Source organism: Dipteris shenzhenensis, chromosome 7, assembly GCF_047967505.1.
Source record: "Dipteris shenzhenensis isolate YYH24624 ecotype China chromosome 7, Dip_SZ_1.0, whole genome shotgun sequence".
Classification (NCBI taxonomy): Eukaryota; Viridiplantae; Streptophyta; class Polypodiopsida; order Gleicheniales; family Dipteridaceae; genus Dipteris; species Dipteris shenzhenensis.
This window is the reverse complement of record NC_141602.1, coordinates 1,554,579-1,575,000: the sequence shown is the minus strand read 5'-3', so window position 1 is coordinate 1,575,000 and position 20,422 is coordinate 1,554,579. Positions and strand designations below refer to the sequence as shown.

The window sequence follows — 20,422 nt, the reverse complement described above, 5'->3', positions numbered from 1 at the left end:
ACACCCCTCTAGGAGAAAGCTACCCATCCTGCAAATGAGATACCCCAGGTCCTCAACACTGTCTCTGTAAGGCCCTCCTCTACATAAAAGGAATCTGGAATCCTAACACTAGTAGAGCGGCATCTCACATGTGGATCTGGGACCATCAATACCACTAGAAAATGATCCGAAGTTGACACCCCAGCTGCAATGCAAACGGTACTATATGTCAAGAGCCTAATCATCCACATAAAATCTGTTAATCCGTGCATGTATAGGCATCTGCAATCTCTTGTTCGACCAAGAAAACAAGAGAGAACATGGCTGAGTGTGAAAAGCATCATCCTGCCAAGCATCCTTGCCACTGTACTGAAATAGGAAGACATCCCACGCTGCTCTCTCTAGGGAGTGAATGCCACATGTGACCAAGAGAGCAGTTCCTTCCACAAAAGAACACGATCCCTCTAGAATTGGGTGCATAAAGGTTTAAAAGACCAACCTTATGCTCACCAATCAAAAGTAAAATCCAATGAGCTTTGGAAGAGACTATGATCCCGTGTCCAATCACCAAGGGGAGTATAGAAGAAGAAACAAAAATGCAAGTACCTCCCCTGGTGCCCAAGGCGGCTGATCAAAAAGCATGGCCTAAAAGAAGCTTACCCGACTTGGCACAATCCCTTCCATCCAATTTGTGTTCCTGAATCATCAGAATGTCCATGGGACCCCCAGTAACACCTGGATGAAGTTGGTTACGAATCCACTGCGTGCGGTGGCGGCGAGGTACACCCTGGAGGCCCTGAACGTTCAAACTGACAATCCTCATCTGCGAGAGGAGGGGGCCGGATGGAAGATCCTACCCGACCTGGTTGCGGAGAAAGCCCTCTCCTGCGAAAAGTTCCTCCTATCAAGAGGAGGGAAGTCAACTGGAGAAAGCACACCAACACCTGCTAAGGGAGAAACTCTGTCCACGGATGTTTGAAAGATGTGCTCCCCGAGCGTAGAGGGTACAAACTCCTCCTCTGCCTCAAACTCAGCTAAGTTTGCCATAACTGAAAATGAATTCCTGTGAAGTACCTCTGGCGTAGGAGTGCGAAGGAGCCCTGCGGAAGGAGGAGTGAAACCAATAATCCCCTTACCTCTGTCAGGTGTAGACAGATGTGCAAGAGAAGAAGGGGGGTGCCGCTGCATGACCTCTGCATGAATCTGCATGACCTCAGCCACGACTTTGGCATTGTTCTCAAGTAAAAAATAGGTCTCTAGAGAAAGGTTCTCCCTAGGTGAGCGCTCATGTACATGAACAAGAGCAGGAGTAGTCTCATCTGCACATGGAGCCAGGACAGGAATGTCTCCTGCTTGAAAAGATGGGTCCGCGGCCCCATCCCCAATCGTAGCCTGAGGTACTGGCTCCCTAACTTTGACAAGCACCCAACGGGGGACGACCGAAGCAAGACGTGCTGACTGTCCTGTCCACGCTGTAGAAGTACCATGATGAGAGGCTGATGGTCCCGGCTGTGAAGCCAAAGTTCTAGCAGCGCGTGAGGCGGTAGGAACTGGTCGTGAGGAAGGTCCAGGTCCGGGTGAAGCTATGTGGTGTACCCGTGGATCTTTTAGGTCTTTTCTTTTTCCTTGGGCAATCTTTGGCAAAGTGCCCAAGGGTCCTGCAAATCCTACACTGATCTTGTCTCCCTGCAATCTCAACTCTATGTCTGAAGAAGGAGCCATCTGGATACTGAAGCATAATGTGGTCATCCGAGATGTTAGGGTCAGAGACAATGACCCTAACATGCGGTACCCCATCGGATCTAACTGCCTCTACTGCTGAAGTAGGCATCTCAAGGAGAGGGGGGATCTCAGTAACCACTCCAAAGGCGGCTCCAATGGAATGTAGCAGTGGATGGTACACCGGAGGAAGGCCTGGAAATCTGATGAAGAGTGACGTTGTCCGGCTATCCTCCTTGACAAGATCAAACCCCAATGAAAAAGGGGTCAACAAAATCATCCTAGAGCCCAGTGCTAACGAGCTAGCTTGCAGCATTGTACGTGCTACCTCCGAGGAGTCAAAAACAATTTGGAAAAAACCACGCCCAAGCAGACGAACATCTATGAAGTGCCGGGGCAAGGTCTCCAGGTAGAGTGGCGAGCATCCAGTCCCTGGCCTGTAACCTGGAAGGGTGGGACCCATGGATGCGAGCAAAGAGCAATGTCGAGCTCTCCTCTTCTGTATCTTTTTTGAGCTGTTGCAACTCGTCTTTTGAGAAAGTGATAGTTTTCGCGGCCGGTGGAAGCGGGTGAGGATTGGCTGAAGGCTGGGCCATCGTCGGCTGACTCGAACACAAGCAGCTCCGTCCGACCAAAAGTGCTGCTAGGAATGGCTAGGAGGAGGAGGAAGGGGAAGGAAACAGAAGAAATAGGGGGGGCTGAGGGAGGGGAGAGGGAGAGGGTGAAGGGGGCAGCAGGGAGGAAGGAGAAGGAGAGGGTGAGGGTTAAGGGAAGAAGGGGGGCAGCAGGGATGGAGAGGAGAGTGTGTAAGGAGGGAAGGGGGAGGAGAGGGTAGGCAGAGAGGGTAGAGGGTAGGCGGAGAGGCTAGAGGTGGGTAGGGCAGAGAGGCTAGGGGAGTGATACGGCAAGGGGAAGGGCTGCGTGAGGGAGAGGAGAGCGTAGAGGGGAGAGGGAGGGAGGGCCGTATGGTTGTACGGCTGAGGAGAGGGAGAGGAGCAGCAGCTGAAAAGTGAAAAATGATCATGAAGTTGGAAGTACCAGAAATTCCTAGGGTCATACCATCAGAGAAACTTCCTTTGATAGATTGGATAGATCGGGAACACCGCGGTAGTAGCTGCAATGGGAGCTGAGTACGCCAAAACAATCGAATTGATAATTCTGTTACTCGACACGTAATTGATGTGGAATTGCAGATTGATCCTGAATGCGAGGAAGCTAAATACTAGTAATGTTAGGATCGGCTCTTGGAGAGGCAAGAGGGATGAGAGGCATGTTAATGTGTTTGCTTTTTTATGTTAAGGCTGTGTATGCTGTAAAGGATCTTGATTTTCCAAGATTGATAACTATTGGAAAGAAATTCCAATTGAAAATATTAGAGAGGAGCATGCTACCACCCAAAGAAGGGCAAGGAGGGAAGGAAGACAAGGACCTTGTGTACGAATGAAGAAAGCGGAACAAAAATTCTTTCAGCCCCTTTCAATGGGATGAGGCACGGCGGATTAGAAAGCTTACCAAGATTACCCTAGAAGGCTTGACGTATAACTATGGACTTGGCCCTTGATCAAGATAGCATTGTGATTGTTATCTTTGCTCATCTCTTGCCGGACTTCTAAGGTGCTCTAGCATCCCCTCTCAAACTTATCTTTGTGTTGAGGTTCCTCATATGTGGTGAGCACTTATCAACCATTGCCCATCAGAATTTTCATATCCAACTACAAGAACAAGTGGTATTTATATTTCGAACCCACCTCATGTAGGCTACTATCAAAAAGTATGGCTCCATCTTGAAGGAACTTTGTCATCCTTTCAAACAACAAGCCAAGGATACAAATGGCAGATCAGTTGTTTGTTCTACTTAGCTGGGGGCTTTCTCGAGGAAAGGCATTCCACTTCAGATCATAGCCTTTCAAGAAGCACACGAGGATGCCTTGGTCTTTGATGTTCAGTCAAATGGCAGGCTGTCTAGATCTTCAAATGATATTCTCTTGGGCATTCCTTTTCAGCCTATCAAGATCATAGGATAGGTGAAGCATGGTAAGGATTCAAAGTGGCACCTAGATCCAAACCCATGTCTTGCTCTCTTGGGTTCTTGGAGGATTTGACTATATGGAGGGGTCCCCATCAAGTTTTTGCAGTGGGTTCTCGGAGAGTGGGAATGGATTGCACCAAGAGAAGAGTCTCCCCTTCTTTTGTTATACTTATAATGTAAGTAATGCTAGGAAGTTCCAGATCAGCTCTAGAGGCTAGGAAGGCCCTCCAGAGACCCTCATTGGGAGAACTTTCATAATTTTTCTGACTTGCAGAGAGTCTTTTGGAGGAGACTCTGGAAATCCCTTAGAAATAGGAAAATCACTCTACATTCTTTTTGGCTATCTATTCATGGAGTTGAACTTGTGGAGGTCTAGGTTCGGGGAAGACTCTACTTGTCCTTGCTGTAGGTCTATTGACGAGTCGATTGGGCACCCTCTGCAAGAGGGCTCTCCCTTCTTGTCAGATTCTATAGGAGGACTGAGGTAGCACTTTCAGCCTCTTCCACTTTCTTTCCACATGTACTAAGGTTTTCTGGTGACCCGTTCTGGGTGGCTTTTTTGTTCATGCCATGCATGATGTATACCGCTCCGAGCTAGTTCTTACGGGTTTTTTTCATACTTAATAGAAGTCTTTTCTTGCCAAAAATAAAAAATATTATTCTATTTTAGAACACAACATGCAGCTCCAGGCAAACAAAATGCTCCTTCTTGCGGACAAGATGCAATATAACTCTTGGCGTATAACACGCTTCCTCGTGGCGTAAAGTGTAGTCAGCATACATGTTGCAAATGTTCATTTACAACCTTTGAGTTTTATATCTATAATCACAAACCATTGTGAATTCTATTTGTCAACAATGGTTGCTTAAGATTTGGGTGCAAGGACATAGCAACACCTCACACTTTGATTACCCTTTCACGATATCAGGCAATCATCTCATACACATGCAAAAATAACAAAAGCAAATCATATTTTACAATCACCCAAACACTACTATGATCACACATGAATGTAAAAAATATAAATCCTTCTAGCTTATCTTAAGATATTATAAAATCAACCAATCAACCAAATAGTATAGTTTCTTTAGTTAAAAACATAATCAATGTATAAAATTAAGTAGAATGATTAAGTTTCAGCTTTGCATTAATAAATGTAACTAGGTCTAGTATGGCCAATTAAGGCAGATTCAACATGATGTACCTTCAAATGAAGTGCGATCCTTCACAGGTACATGCAAGCAACGTACTTCAAAGAGTCTGCAACCATCATAAATACAAATCTTTGAGTAAATCTACAAATCATTTAAAGAGATATTTACATCCACGTATATCCTCAATGCCACAGAAAAGATGAGCTATTAAGAAGCAAGAAAGTGAGATTATAACACTAACAAAATTTCAAGAGTCCCCAAAGTAGAGAGACCAACTTGCCAAGAAGCTCTTGATGTAAAATAAGCCCCAAGCCCGTGCCATCCATACCTGGGAAAGAAGACTCCTATATGAGAAGCTATAAAATGATTTCTCTAGGTAGAACATGGATCTTAAAGGGGAAAGAAGGGGGGAATATTACCTCAGATGGGTGCACTAATGAGGATCCTCTATGATGGAAGTTCTTTAAATGCAAGCAATGCTGACTCGTGAGGTGCAGTGAACAACATAGCAAAGTTGTGTGAATGATTTTCTCTCATTCACATTAATCATCATTCATATATTCATAATCACATGGGGGAATTTGAATAGTATCCAAATATTCATAATCACATGGGAGAATTCGATGCAGCTGAGACAGTAGCACACCGACGAGACTGAGCAAAACATCCACCTGTGAAGGTAATTGTGTCCCATCCTTTTGTTTTATATTCTCATGGCTCAGGTCTGGAAATCCATCATAATCATTACACGTCAGCTCACACTGATGCATCTAGAAGAGTGTTTTTTCCAAGTATTCATTGATGGCAAGTTGTTCCTCATTTAAGGGCACATTAAGCGCATGGCTAGAAAAGGATCTGCAGCTGATTATATGATCATTCACATGGCCAGGCATAATTTGAGAATGACCTTTATATGCAAACATAGGGTCATAAAACCTGTCCAAACATGCACACCAACACTAAGGATATATTTGCTGCACTTCTCTGTTTATCATCCACATGCATGCCAACTTGCCCTTATCAATTGTTGGAAGGAGGCTCTAGCAATCTACCAATCTGATGAACCATTCTTTCAAGTCATTAGTCCCTGTCTTCTTTTTGAAACTCCAGACTGCTGTCAAACATGTCTTCTGGATGTCTATCAAATACAAATCCTTAAATTGCATATCTTCTATGATGGCATCCACACTACATGAACCCTGCAGGTGTGACTGTGCTCCTGCTACAAATAACGTCATGTGGACTGTTGCAAAAGCATAATTGAGTGACCCATCTAGCCTATAACCAACAACAATTACCAACCAAGACATGTTAATGGGTACCCATTCTCTGATGTGTTGGGATTATATATTACCTCCCCACTCGCAGCATCTTTTGGGACAAACAGATGCCACGTGGGCAAAGAGAGAGTCTTCCATGAGCATGCAGGTTGCCATGTGAGCAGCAGATTTGGCTGCAGGGAATAACTGCCTAGGAGCAGCACACGGCCCTGGATAAAGCGAGAGGGCATCCAACATGGGCTGCCAGGGCCATTATACAGGCCCTGCAGATGGCGGCACAAGCACTACCAGTCGGCAATTGGAGCAGTGGGTCAGGCCCACAGAGAGGCAGACCAGCCAACACCTGCCCCGTGGTAGACTGTCAGTAACAGCAGGTCAAGGCAGACAAGTCCATGGGCTGGTCGGCCTATTCCTAGGGCATTCTAGCCCAATTAAAGGGCCCCTAAAGGGGCAGTTTACTATTCAGTTTGTGCCTCACCATTTGGCTGCAGCTCCAGCAGCAGGGAGGCCAGGAATCAGGGAGCCTTGTGCCTCACCACTGGCTACTACAGGTGGAAGAGGCAAGGAGGTCAAGGACCAGGGATCTCACCTTTGAAGCAATACATATTAACTGTTTCTACTCTCATGTGCATGGTTCATTAACTATCTACATCTACCTATATTCACTTATGTGCATAATATATGAAAGAGTGAGATTTGAGTTTGCACTGTGTGATTTCTGCGCCATGTTTTCACAATCATTTGCTCCAGGAATGTTGGCTATAGCAAGCAACCTCCGTGTCTTTTTTCCTAATATGGTATCAAATCCCTAAGGAAGACTCACAAGTGCGTGAATCTTGAAGGTGAGAACCTTTGGAAGGAGAACTCAATCCAGCTTTGAGCTCCTGATCAAGATTCAGACAGGTGTGTTTCAATGAGGGATTCTTGTTGTCGTTCTCGGTTGCATCTATTCCAAAAACTCAATTCAATGGCAACACAATGTGCCGATTCAAAACTTTGGAGAAGTGGGCAAACTGCATGGGATAACTACCTATCTAGAAGGTGAAGCTGCAGAGCCACCTAGTGGGGCAAGGAAGTTATGGAAATTGAACACGGGAGAAGGTCCAAGGCCTCAAGACATCAAAGATGCGACACAAAGATCATCAAACTAGCTAATCCTAACTTGTAAGAAAAGTGGGAAGAAAAGGATGCCAAAGACTTATCAATCATTGCTGTACTTATACTGGTCAGACCTAGGTCACAAGGGGTCATACCATGGTCACACCTTGGTCATACCTGGGTCACACCTTGTTCACATCTTAGTCAGTGGAGCAACATGTCAAGGATGGTCAGACCTTGGTCACACTTGGGTTACACCTTGTTCACATCTTGGTCACTAGAGCAACATGTCAAGGATGATAGATCTTGGTCACACTCTAGTCACACTTGGTCACACTTCAGTCACATGAATGAAAAGACTGGTGGAGCAGGGCATGAGCAGTTACGGCAATGCTTGACTAGGACATGACTGGAGCAGTACATGTCGAGGCATGTCAAGGGTGGACCGACCTTGGTCAAAGCTGAGCTAGCCATGGTCATAGTAAAGTACTGGCACACTGGACTACAGCAGTCAAGGGAGCACAACTGGTGCACATGGGAAGTTGTGCCACCAGCCGAGCTCACCACCAACTATAGTGCATATGGAGTAGATAGGAGTGCACATGGAGTACTTAACTCACCGACTCGGAGGAGGTTGGGGAGTGGCAAAAGCCATCAAGGGACGAAGCGGCAGAATGGCTAAGGAGACAAGAAGACAACCGATAGGAAGCAGGGAAAGGGATTTCCAGCCAGAGGAGCCGATGAGGGGGAAGGTGAAGAGGGGCAAAGGAGAGAGGATTGGGGAATTCAAGCATAGGCTCCTTTGGATTCAAACATAGGGTGTGAGAGGAGCGAGAGGATGGAGTCAAGAGCTCGCCTAGTGTTTCTCCTCTTTGGTGTATCTGCCATCTACTGTAACTCTGATTGGTGTCTGATACATCCGCACCCAATATTGCCCATGTCACGCGCTCTTGCACCTCAAACCTAGGCCTCCGGTACCACCTTTGGAAGGGATCGGACGTACCCTCAGACATATTATGGCGATCACGGTGGGACATTGCTGGTATTGAGTAGCATGAGTGAAGTGGTACTCTAGGGTCCTAGAGATAGATGTCTTATGCCGAGTAGTTCAGATACCCTTGAAGGAGCTAGCGAGAGAACTAGGAGGTATTTAAGGAGAGTGGAGAGAAGACTTCCGACAGTCCAAACTCCATACAAGAAGCGTTACATATTATGGAAGTTCGCGAAGTCCTCAAGGCAAAGCACAAAGTGAGCCCATTGAAGCAGTAGCCATAGCAAGTAACTTCATTGAAACTCTCATTTATCTGGACCAACAGGATCCCTAGTGGTCACATCAAGACTTCAAAGAAGTATAAAGTGGAGAGCAATTGAAAGAGAAAGGTACGAAGGACAAAGATTCGCCACGAGCTCATCAAGGTCAAGACAGCCCCCCTTCTCCTTTTGCAACGATGTCTTCATCAACAACCACTTCTGTGCGAGTAGTGACTCCTCCTGCATTGGACTCGACATCCGCTAGTCAAGTTGTTATCTCATCTGTTATGCATAAGTCAAGGAATTTTGTCAAGTCTTGCTTGTACATCCATCCCACGTGTGGGTATTCATTTTTCCCTAGTCATGTCCTTACCTACCACGAATGTTCCACTATCTCTCTCCTTCCCTACTGCCTACTCATCAAACATGACTTCAACTCCATCCCTCTCTTTCCCAACTGCTCTCCCATTCTCTTTAACCCCCACATCTTCTATGTTCTCACCCTTAGCTTCTGCAACATTGAGGCCTACCGCGTATGCAGTACCATTTGTGTGCACTTCCTCTATGGCTACATTAGTAGTGAATTCACCATTGTGGTCCTCTGCAGAAGGTGTGGTCTCGCTAGCCTCTCCACCCTATGTCTCCATGGCACACACACCTAGTACTGCTCCATCAAGAGGCCCTTCAACTCTTGTACCTAGTTCAGGCCTTGGAGTGGGTAGGGGTGTCACATCCACCATGGCAGTTCTAAATCCAACAGAAAGAGGTAGACTTCTTGAGTTACTCAATAAAGTCCATGTGAAAACTCAAAAGTTCAAGGGCCAACTCCATGAGGATGCAGAAGTGCATGTGAGAAAATTCCTCACGGCATGTAAAGATAAAGGCGTGGAGAACAAGCATGCCTTTCTACACATCTTTCTGTCATCTTTGGAGGATGCAGCGGACTTGTGGTACAATCAATTTCCACTTTTCTAGACTTGGACAGATTTGAGGAAGAAATTTTTGAGGACCTTGAAGTTGGAGAAGTTCTAGCATATGATTGTTCAAGAGTTGTCCACAGACACTATGAAGCCAGGGTCTCGCATTTCTAAAATGTACATGCAAATGAGGGTCTTGGTAGCGAAGATGTCGGTGCCGCCTAATGATGTTGTTATGAAAGGGTGGTTCTTGAAGGCCTTACCCCCTACCATTGCTATCGGACTTGTGGACAAATTTCCCGAGCATGCCTCCCTGCAAGAGTTCTTGAGGGAGGCCGTGAAGATGGAACGGTCCCAATTAAGTTTTGCCTCATCACACACTCTGACCACCCAGCTTCCAAGAGAGGAGGGCTCATCAACATGGCAACAACTCAAGAAGGAGTTAGAAGAAATCAAAGAAGGTCTGAAAGAGAAAACTAGGGCGGATGTTCCATCATCCTTTGAAACCCAGATTAGAAGCGGTCTCAGGTGCACATGCAAAGGGACTGGGCATGGTCATTGGGAATGCCCATCTAAATGTAAGATACCGACTTCCATCTCCTTTTGTACATTTTGCAAAATTCATGGGCATGAAGCTTCAGAATGCAGGTATCTTAAAGGGTTAAAGAAGCTTCTCCCCAAGCACCCTACTGGCGAAACTTTAGTTGTTGTAGTCAACAAAACCGCATCAACTCCTTCTAATCCATCTCCTCCCCATGTGAAGGAATTTGAGCCACTTCTTCCTTCGTCTATGCCGCCTCCATTACTTTCTAACCCCCCTTTACTCCAAGTTCTTGCCCCCACTCCGGTTGGCGCACTGTATTTCTTCCCTCGGCCCTATTATGCTTCCTATCAAACACCTACTTCAGGAGGTGTAAATATGCCATACTACAACCGCAGTTGATGGGGCGGTTTTCGAAGAGGTCGGGGAGGAACAGGTAGGGGGACAAACCTTCAAAGACCCATCATGTGCTACAGATGTGGAGAGTATGGTCACTACCAAGTTGACTGTCCACAGCCATTCGGGGGACCCTCATGTACACAATGCAATACAAATGACCACTACAACAGAGACTATCCCAATGGCAGAGGGGAACCAGCATCTCAAGTCAACATGGTTGATGTAGTAGTGGCAGGGGAGGGCGACAAATCCCATTCGATCGGTGCAGTGTTGGGAGTTGTGACAAGGTCACAAACAAAAGGTGAAAATTGTAAGGACGACTCAGTATCAACAGCAGAGGCTTCATCACTAACCGGTACCAACTCAGTCATCACTAGAGGTGCATCCCCTCCGAAGTCACCTCCTCCGTCCAAGGTGGACAGTGGGTCCAGAAATACATCACCCTTGTCCTCTCTTGTTAGTGGATCAGAAAGAATCCGGAGGGCCTTATAGCCATCAAGGCCTGTCACTAGCTCTAAAAGTGGCCCACATTCAGGCGACCAATCTATGCCTCCAAAGTATCATGCGATGGGTAAGAACGTCACCAAAGATCTTCAGTCTAGTTCTGAGGACGAGGGAAACACACCTCACTTTCGTTCTAGCAAGTCCAAAACGACAAGATTTGCACTGGAGGTGACGACCATAGGACAAAACAGGGACAAGGAGGTGCAAGCAAGACCTTCCACTCTCCCTCCAAGAGGCACATTTCACACAGATAAGGAAAGGCCATTGAGACATGGTACGGCACAAGACAAAGGAAAGAGGGTGATGGAGGAACCATTCCATGAGTCCATGGTTGGACCTTCCCATTTACACCCTAGACCTCGCGTGAGCTTTGACCCTCGGACCCAAACTCGAGGATGAGGTCACGAAAGGCTACTACCTAGCCCTACTCCTTCATGGACGATCTGATGGAATTTGAGACCAACATTACCCTGTATCAACTTTGTTTGTCGTCTCCACTGATCAAGCACCAGACCATTGGATTCCTAAACCGCATGCCAAAAAGAGGCGGGCCAACACCAAAGATAGGACCGGTTCAGACCTACACTAGATCACTTCTCAGCGTACATTGCCCCCACTGGTGAACAAAACCCAAGACTCACTATGGATATTAATGGGGTTGAGCAGATCACTTCTCAGCGTACATTGCCCCCACTGGTGAACAAAACCCAAGACTCACTATGGATATTAATGGGGTGGAGCAAGGCTTGTCTTAATGATTTTTCAAAAACCAGCCGAGCTTGGTATTCGTTATCCTACGTGTGATGCTATATTAGCATCCCCGGTAGCTATCGGATTAGTTTTGCAGCAACATGATTTTTTAAATCAGAAACATAATTGTGTTCATTTTCAGTTGTTACTGCATTTTCGTTGCGCGTACATTATCATCATAGCTCAATTATACATATTACGTAAATGGCTTCCGGGTGATTGCTTGCAGGCAACGTCATTGAATTCAAAAGCGGCGGGGCTTAACCTGGAAGAAATAGAAGAAGTGGAGCGTCTGGTGGTGGACTGCTGCAATCGAGCGGACAAAACCATCGTGGGGGACCACCATCATGCTTGATCACATCGGGCGCTACCTCCATGTAATCGTGGACGCTCCTTTTTCGCACACGACCCTTTGCCAGGACTTCCAGCTTCCTGGCAACGTCCCTAGCTGGCTGGTCCTTCCCCCGCCCGCTTTGTGTTCCATTTCGTTCATCCTGTGCAGGGAGCCTCTCTTGAGAGAGCTTGGCAGGGGCAACGCTGGAGGCATTGTGAACTGAGAAACAATGAGTAGCGTAAAAGAGGTGGGGGGGAAAAGCACGGGGAATGCTCATAGTGGAGATGGGGAATGCAGTGGAATGGGAGGTTGGCGAGGTGATAAGAGAAGAGAAGACATATGGGGACGGCGAAGCGCCACAAGGGCACGCCATGCACACTCTATGTCACCGTTTTAAAACTCAAATTTCAAAGATTAAGCGGAGAGTTACCGTGGGATTAAGCACGTAGGAGAGCTCTAACGTTTCCACTTTTTGTGCAAGTTGTGTATTAAGGGAGCCTCGAGGTTTCACAAAAGGGCTGCGCTCGACATTGGACCATGGGCCCTACATGTCCAGCGGTGACGAAGGGGGAGCTTGGGCATAAGCACTTTCACAAACGGGCATCTGACAAACATAAAAATTTAACTATATCAGCAAATGAGAAGTGGCCAAGTGGTTATCATGGCAAATTCTCTACTCTAAGAAAAATCCTCTGCCCAAACTTTATTGGGATGCCACATAAGCATGTCCACGGCAGACAATTGAAATGGCAGCATGCTATTCGCAGATATCATTTTTGCTAGGACGTCCGCGCCCGTTTTTGAATCATACCTTGTTTGCAAATTGGAGCCTATGCCACACTAACCCATGAGCTCAAGGGTTCACTCTCGGTTCACTCAATAATTTATGTGACTATCATGTGAGTTCAACATAAGGGAATATTTAATTTCATTTGTTCTCACATTTTCACAAACAGAAGGGTGCCAAAATAGGTTTGTTGGGAAAAAAATTACAGATTGAATAGGAAAAGGGTGCATTTTATTAATGAAAAAATCATAGATTAGGGGTTTTATAATTAGACCTTGAATGCATGCAATATATAGGATGTGACACCCTCGAGCCCATGAAACGGTTACACTACTAGTTGCTTTCTCGCTTAACTTAAAGCATTATCATGCACTCCCTAGCTTCACAAAGTGATGTGAAGCGCATGAAGGTGGACCATGTGAGGGGAAGAGTAGGAGCTGTAGAAAAGGATAAATTGTACAAAAGAAGGCCAAAAAACTATAGGAAAGTAGGCAATTGCACTACAGTTGGATTTTGTGTTCCACCTACATCTCCATTCAATGTGTGCAAAGAATTGGGTTCTCTTACAGAGCCCTCCCTTTCTAAGAGGAGTTGAGAGAGGTCCAAACTGTGAATTTCTTTGCAAAAACTTCTTAATCTTATTCTCTTTGCTGGAATTTAGGAAATGTTGAGGGGCATTTTTATGTAAGTTTACCTTGAATTCACTAATTTTGGTTAGCATGTCTTGCCATGCCTTATTGTATGCAGCAATTTCCTCTTTTATAGAGATAACACACTATTCAAAATTTTTGGACTTGTGTAAAGTCCAATTTGAGAAATGGACTAAAAAACAGTCCAAAATTTTTGAATATACTAGTAATGTTATTTTTTGAACTAGATTTGACAACTCAAAACAAAAGATTTGGTGATTACGTACTAAGAACATCAATGCATAACCAAATCTCTTACAAAGGTGGTCTACATAAACATCTTCATAACTTCTTATGAGTTGAGCTACTATCACCTAAGAACATCAATAGATGACCAATTCTCTTAAAAAGGTGGTGTAAATAAACACCTTTATGTATAAGTGGTGTGCACACCTTTATGACCATTTCTTTTAGAAAGGTGGTGTAGATAAACCCCTTAGAAAGGTAGTGTACATAAACCCCTTAGAAAGGTAGTGTACATATTAAATCCTTTTATGTGTAAGTGGTGTACATATATACCTCACTTGATATTAAAAAGCACCCTTAACTATAAAAATACATTGACATAAAGTTTAAAATACACCATTAAGTATAAAATGTACCTCATAAACAATCTTTATACACAATAATGAGAGTAAAGAAATAAAAAAAGTAGCTAACTTTTTATTAGATATTCGCATTACATAGAAGTTCAAAACTTGCAAAGTTCAAAACTTATGATTACAAAGTTGTCAGCCATCATGTTCCTCAATACCAATGTCCTCAATGCCAGGCCCTTGACTACCAGGGTCCTGACTAATAGGCTCCTCTAAGACAATACCAATGTCCTCAATGCGCCCTTGACTACCAAGGTCCAGACTAATAGGCTGCTCTAAGACTGGAGTCTCACTAGCAAGGTCCTCAGTAGTTTGCTCTTCAGTTCCAAGCACCTGACTAGTAGGCTACTCTGGAGTCTGTAAGGTCATGGTTGAAGAACCATCAATGCCTCCTGGTAACTCCTCCTGGTCATGCTTTGCCTCGGTCCATACCTTCTTTGGGTAAGCCTTCCTTACTTGATCCACTTGCATGTCCTTCACCCAAGATCAAGGGTGCCTTCCTCACTTTTAATTTCAAGGGAAGCGCTTCCACCTCTATAGCCTTACCTTTTCCTATGACGTGCTGTACTACTACTTCTTGCTGCCGTGGGCTTTCTCGCATGATGAGTGGAACCTCCTTGACTCTAGTTGACAATTGATCACCCTTATTCTTTGTGCATATTTCTTCTTGGCATAAGTCATTGGATTCAGAGCTTTCATCCTCATCCTCACCTGAGCTAGAATCATCACCCTCAGACTCACTACCCTCGTCTTCGACATTTTCCTCACTACCCTCTTCTTTGACATTTTCCTCTTCAAAGAAGGTAGTGCAACTATAATATGTGTCAAAGTACTCAATCTGATGGGGGGTATCAATGACATTTACATTTCTACCTTGGCGTAGCAATTTCTCAGTAGCAAAACCCATTCGATACAATGCTACTTCCCACCCATCATTAAGTAAATTCTTTGTCATCTCTAGTATCACATCAGGATGCATTCGCTTTTTGTAATCCACCATTGCTACATCAAGCTTAACCTTATTGTCCTCAAAGTAATGAAGCTTCCTTAAAGGAATTTTGATTAGATTGCCACCACCCCTGGATAAGAAGCACATCAAGAAAGGCTGCAAGTCTTGAATGGCAATGCCTTCCAAGACAGTCATATGATTGCATAGGACTATACCATGGTATACTTTTGAAAGTACATACACAAATGCAGATGTCAAACTCGCATACAAGGCATCCCTTTGTGATTCTATCATGAACAGGACCAACGTTGATCTTTTCTTATCTGCCATAGGACCTTCTATGATAAAGCGCATAAGTTCAACTATCTGTGACACTGCAAGGTCTTGCAGTTCATCTATGAAAAATACACATGGCTTCTCCCAAGCATGACCGCTCATTGTTATGAAATGCTCTATATCAATGCCACTGATGTGTGCAAAATTTGTATCATTCTCTGATAGCAAGATATTATAGGAGAAGTTGAATGGAGAACCATCATGTAACCCACCAATTGCTCTACCTTGGACAGTGGACTGTAAGGCCTTTTTCTTGATGTCCATGTATTCTGTCTCAACAACCTTTGGCATTTTAGCTCTTAGATCCTTTGTTGGTGTGGCATCTGCATCCATTGAAGCCAACCACTTTCTAGCCCATGTCTTATCAAGGAGTTGACCTACACTAAGTGCTTTCTTCTTATCCACATCAATTGACTTGCCAGCTAACTCATCATCAGATTTCAATCAAAACAATAGTGCCGAGAGAGCAACCTCACTTTGAATCATTCGGGTGACCACTTCATCCAAGTTGCTATGCTTGCTCTTCTTTCCAAAGAAGTAGTTTGCTTAGGATCTTCTTGCATACTTCTTCTATTATTGCATCTGGAACAAACCTTAATGCTCTCCACCAAACAATAGATATCGGTTTCATTATTTCTTTCCTCTAAGTTGCAGAGTGCTCTGGTGCCTCAAAGGATATCTTTCCTGTTTCATATGCTTGGCAAACATCCACGATGCTCTGAAACACCGAGTCCTCGCGGAAGACAATGCAAGTAACATCCTTGTATCTTGCAACAGCGGTGTTCAGATCCTTTGCCTCAACCTTATTGCTTGGTATGCCTTGCATATTGCTTACAACACCTTTCAAGCATCTATAGAACCGAGTCCTCTTTGCCATGTACTTAGATGTAGGTCTCCTGCCCTTCACTATTTGTGGCTTTCCACAGCCCACCCATAAGTCCCTTGCCTTTATCAGGATCTCAGAAAGAGAAGAGCTTTTTTCAACCTAAATGGAGCAGAATTCAGCCTTTCTGATTCTAAAATGTACTTCGAGTCAATGTTAAATATGCATACATGACAAATGACCCGTTGAAACTTTTCCATCCACTAAATATGTGGCAAGTTTCCTTTTCTTCCCTCATCAAGGGCGATCCTGCAAGCTTCACAAAAGTGTTGCCCATCAATGGGCTCAAACCTGCATCTTTCCAAGAATCTATTCTTTGCCAGCATGTATCTCTTCTCAATGTCAGTCCAATATTAGCTTTGGTACAAAGCCGCTTCATGAACAAAGTCACTCCTTCTAAAGTTCTCAAAAGCATCAAGAAAGTCCACGTGCTTTTGAAATGTGACATCAGGCAATGTAGGATCATCTTCTTAAAGTCTCTTAAAGGCCCTAGGATGAAGAGTGATATTAGTGGCAACTGGAGTTCTTGTTTTCCTCGTATCTTCATACAATTTGTGTGCAAATGTCTTATATAGCTTTCTTTGATTTGTGAACAACGAAGCTCGATCAATAAGCATTGTGGCCACGCTAAATTGTGAAAATCCCCAAATGTACCTCTCATCCTCTGGAGGATGTAAGTCTGCCACACTTATAGAAAAGTCTGCGAGACTTGTATCTTCTTCTTGCCGATCCTCCTGATCATCACTATCCAATTTTTCACATGGTTTTAAATAACCTGCACTTGAACGATCTGCACGTGGAGTAGGAGTTATTTTGGCCCTCTTTCTGGGAATAGATGTGGAACTTGAATCTACTCCACGATCACTCCTTCTTGTTCATGTAGTTGCAACAGTCGATGGTGTAGGTACAGTTGGAGATACTGTAGTTACTGCCACAGATATTGTAGTTACTCTTGCCAGAGATACCGTAGTTATCGCCATAGATATTGGCGGTACAACTTGAGGGCTACATGTTACAGATGGCCTACTTACTGCTACTGAAGGTAAAACACCACCACTTGGAAATGCATCCCACATTTTCTTCAATGCTTCCAAGGCACTAAGTAATTCTTAGGATCCCTCAATTGAATCTGGTAAGGGCTTCAAGAAGTGCTTGTGCGTAACTCGTAACTTGTAGACCACATCGTCATTCTTCCCTTTGCACACAACTTCTATCAAATTGTTTTCTTTAATGTTGATGGTTGAGACCATGCCACCATTTCTTACTGCCTCTGGAGAATATTTCACGCTTGACACATTCTCAGCAGTGATCACCAAAAAATACTTTGATTTGTGCTCCATAAAATACCAAGCATGTTCAAGATATTTGAAAGACACCTTGGAACCAAAACTAGAAGCCATAGTTTTCTACAAAGCAATCAAAAACAAAAAATGAGAATTACAATGATTTTCAAACTCAAAATATTAAAAACATTTTGCTAATTAAATATTTAAATACTAAAAATTAAAAATTCAAAAGTTCAAATATATTTTATTAAAATTTCAAAAGTTTAAATATATTTTTTTAATACATTTTTATATTTTTAGATACTATTTTTTTATGTGATATTTTTTTACATAAATAATTTAATTCAAAATATTTTATAAACATACATTAAAAAATTTAATTTAATTTTGCTAAAAAAAATTTTGATTTTTTAAAAAAATTATTTTATTTATTTATATTTATTTATTTATATATCTATATATTTAAAATTTTTTAAAATTGTTTAAATTTTAGTTATTTATTTAATTTTTAAATTTTAATTTTTATTTAAATTTAATATAATTTATTTTATTAATTTAAATTAATTACTTTATTTAAATTTTTATTATTTTTTTATTTTTTATTTTTTATTTTTTATTTATTTAATTTTAAATTTTTAATTTAAATTTAAGATAATTTAGTTTATTTTTTAAATTTATTGAATTTAAAATATTTTTTTATTTTAAATTTTATTTTATTTTATTTAAATTATTTAATTTTTAATTTTTTTCGTGTGTGTGTGTGTGTGTGTGTGTTTTGGGGGTGGAGGCCCAAAGGGCTACCCTTAAGGGAGGGGATTAACCCTCCCCTTAACCTATTGCGTGCGCAACAGGTTAGGGGGGTAATCCCCCCCTCCCTCTCGTCTCCCCGCCTCCCCTATCCCCCCTCCCGCCTTCGCCTCCCCCGTCCCGCCTCCCACCTTTGCCTCCCTCCTCGCTTCCCCCTCCCCACCTTCGCCTCCCCCCTCGTGGCTCCTCCTTTGCCTCCCCCCTCGTGCCTTCACCTCCCCCTCCTGCCTCCCGCCTCCCACCTTCGCTTCCCCCTCTCGCCTCCCTCCTTCGCCTCCCGCTCGCCTCTACCTCTCCTCCCCAAAACCCGTCCCTATCTCCCCATTCCCAAAAAAAAAACTTGTATCTCTCCGCTCCCAGTCTCCCTGCTTCTTAAAAAAAGACAAAAAAAAAAGATCGAAGGGGAAGGGGAGGGAGGGAGAGGATGCAAAAGAAGAGGGGAGGGGGAAGCGGGAGGAGAGGGGAGGGGGAAGCAGGAGGGGAGGGAAAGGGAGGAGAGGGGAGGGGAAAGCGGGAGGAGACGGGAAGGGAGGGGAGGGGAGGGGAAAGTGGGAGGAGAGGGAAGAGAGGGGAGGGGAAGGGAGGAGAGGGGAGGGGGAAGCAGGAGGAGAGGAAAGGGGAGCGGGAGGAGAGGAGAGGGAAAGGGAGGGGAGCGGGAGGAGAGGGGAAGGGAGGGAGAGAGGGAGTACCTGGGTGGGGAGGTGGTGAAGGAGCTCCAAGAAAGTTGTGAGAGAGAATGAGGAGAAGTAGAGTTTTATAGGAAATGGGTAGCTTTTCGGTCAAGTCAGCTTTTTTAGGTCAAGTCAGCTTTTTTTGGTTCTTTTAGGTTCACTATATGTAGAACGTTCTTCACTCTCTCTTTCATTCAAAGTTCATTCTTTCACACTCCACGCTTCTCTCCTCTCATCAACCTATTGCAAGATTCTCAAAATTTTCAAAATGTTGCAAGAGGTGAGTTCATTTCTAATGTATTGTGTATGCAAGAACTTCTAAGAATCAACTTTTTGTAAATTTGAATTTTTTTTTCAAATCCGATTCTTTTCTCAAAAACCTGTTACGTATGCAACAACTTCAAAAAACCTGTTACGTATGCAACAACTTCAAAAAACCTTTTTTTTCATTAAATCATTTTTTCCACAAATTTCCCTCTTTACCTCAAACTCTCACAGCCTATGGTTACAAATTTCTCTCAAACTCAAACTTTCCCAACTTATTGGCCACGTAATAATTTTTCAAAAAAAAAACAAAAAAACAATCTATTACAAATTTCTCTCTCAGCCTCAAAACCACTCAAACCTCCCTACCTATTGCGTATGCAACAACTTCAAAACAAAATTTAACTATAAATCTCTCCAAAAACTCTTCTCACGACACTTTATTAATATGAGAAATCCATTTATAATATTTTTACTCCATAATATAATAAGTTTTTATTAACTAATGTTTGCTATATATATATATTATTAATCTATAAATTAATATAAATATTATATAATTATTATACAAATACATTAATTTAAAAAATATAACAATGAAAATATGTGCTTTATATAATACTTATTCTTCAATAGTGAATGTATTTGTAAGGTAGTTCTTAATATGAAAAATCTCTACAATATTCTTTATACTATTAACTAGATATTAAATTTTAGTTTTAATAAAAATATACATTATTAACTTAAAAACTAATATAAATCTAATGTAATTATTATATAAATTTAAATAAATAAATATATATTATTAATATTATACATTAATAACATTTAAAATTATGTATATTATATAGTAATAACCTTTAAATTTTAAAAAGTCAATCAAAGAATTGAATTAATTTAAAAAATAAGAAAATATTAACTTTTACACACGTGCTTTTAGCATGTATGCTTTTCTTGCATGTGTATAATACTTGTTAGTCGAAGAATAAAGAATTAGATAATACATTTGTAAGGTAGGTATTTAAAACCATAGAATCTAGAAGAGGTTTAGCATACTTGCTTATCTTTGTTACAGTATGTAATACTTTGCAAAAGCCTTAAACTTTGTTTAAGGCTTTGCACAAAACTATAGTATCATTGAATCCATATCATTTTTTTACTTTAGCAACCACCAGATATCCATGGTATGAATCCATGA

General features: G+C 42.8%; 1 protein-coding gene and 1 pseudogene across 2 annotated transcripts in view; one reads left to right on the top strand and one right to left on the bottom strand.

The window, feature by feature from the left end:
• The window catches only part of LOC147899799 (uncharacterized), a 25,416-nt pseudogene extending 22,274 nt beyond the window's left edge, over positions 1-3,142 (top strand).
• The window catches only part of LOC147899798 (phytyl ester synthase 1, chloroplastic-like), a 74,007-nt gene extending 61,708 nt beyond the window's left edge, over positions 1-12,299 (bottom strand). For both annotated transcript variants that reach the window (XM_087377485.1, XM_087377486.1), the window contains exons 1-3: positions 11,888-12,299; positions 5,159-5,210; positions 4,933-4,988 (exon numbers count right to left, since the gene is read on the bottom strand). In XM_087377485.1, coding sequence (XP_087233611.1) covers positions 4,933-4,988; positions 5,159-5,210; positions 11,888-12,233 — 454 coding nt within the window. In that variant the 5' untranslated portion in view covers positions 12,234-12,299. The remainder of the gene's footprint in view (positions 1-4,932; positions 4,989-5,158; positions 5,211-11,887) is intronic.
• Positions 12,300-20,422: the final 8,123 nt, after the last annotated feature.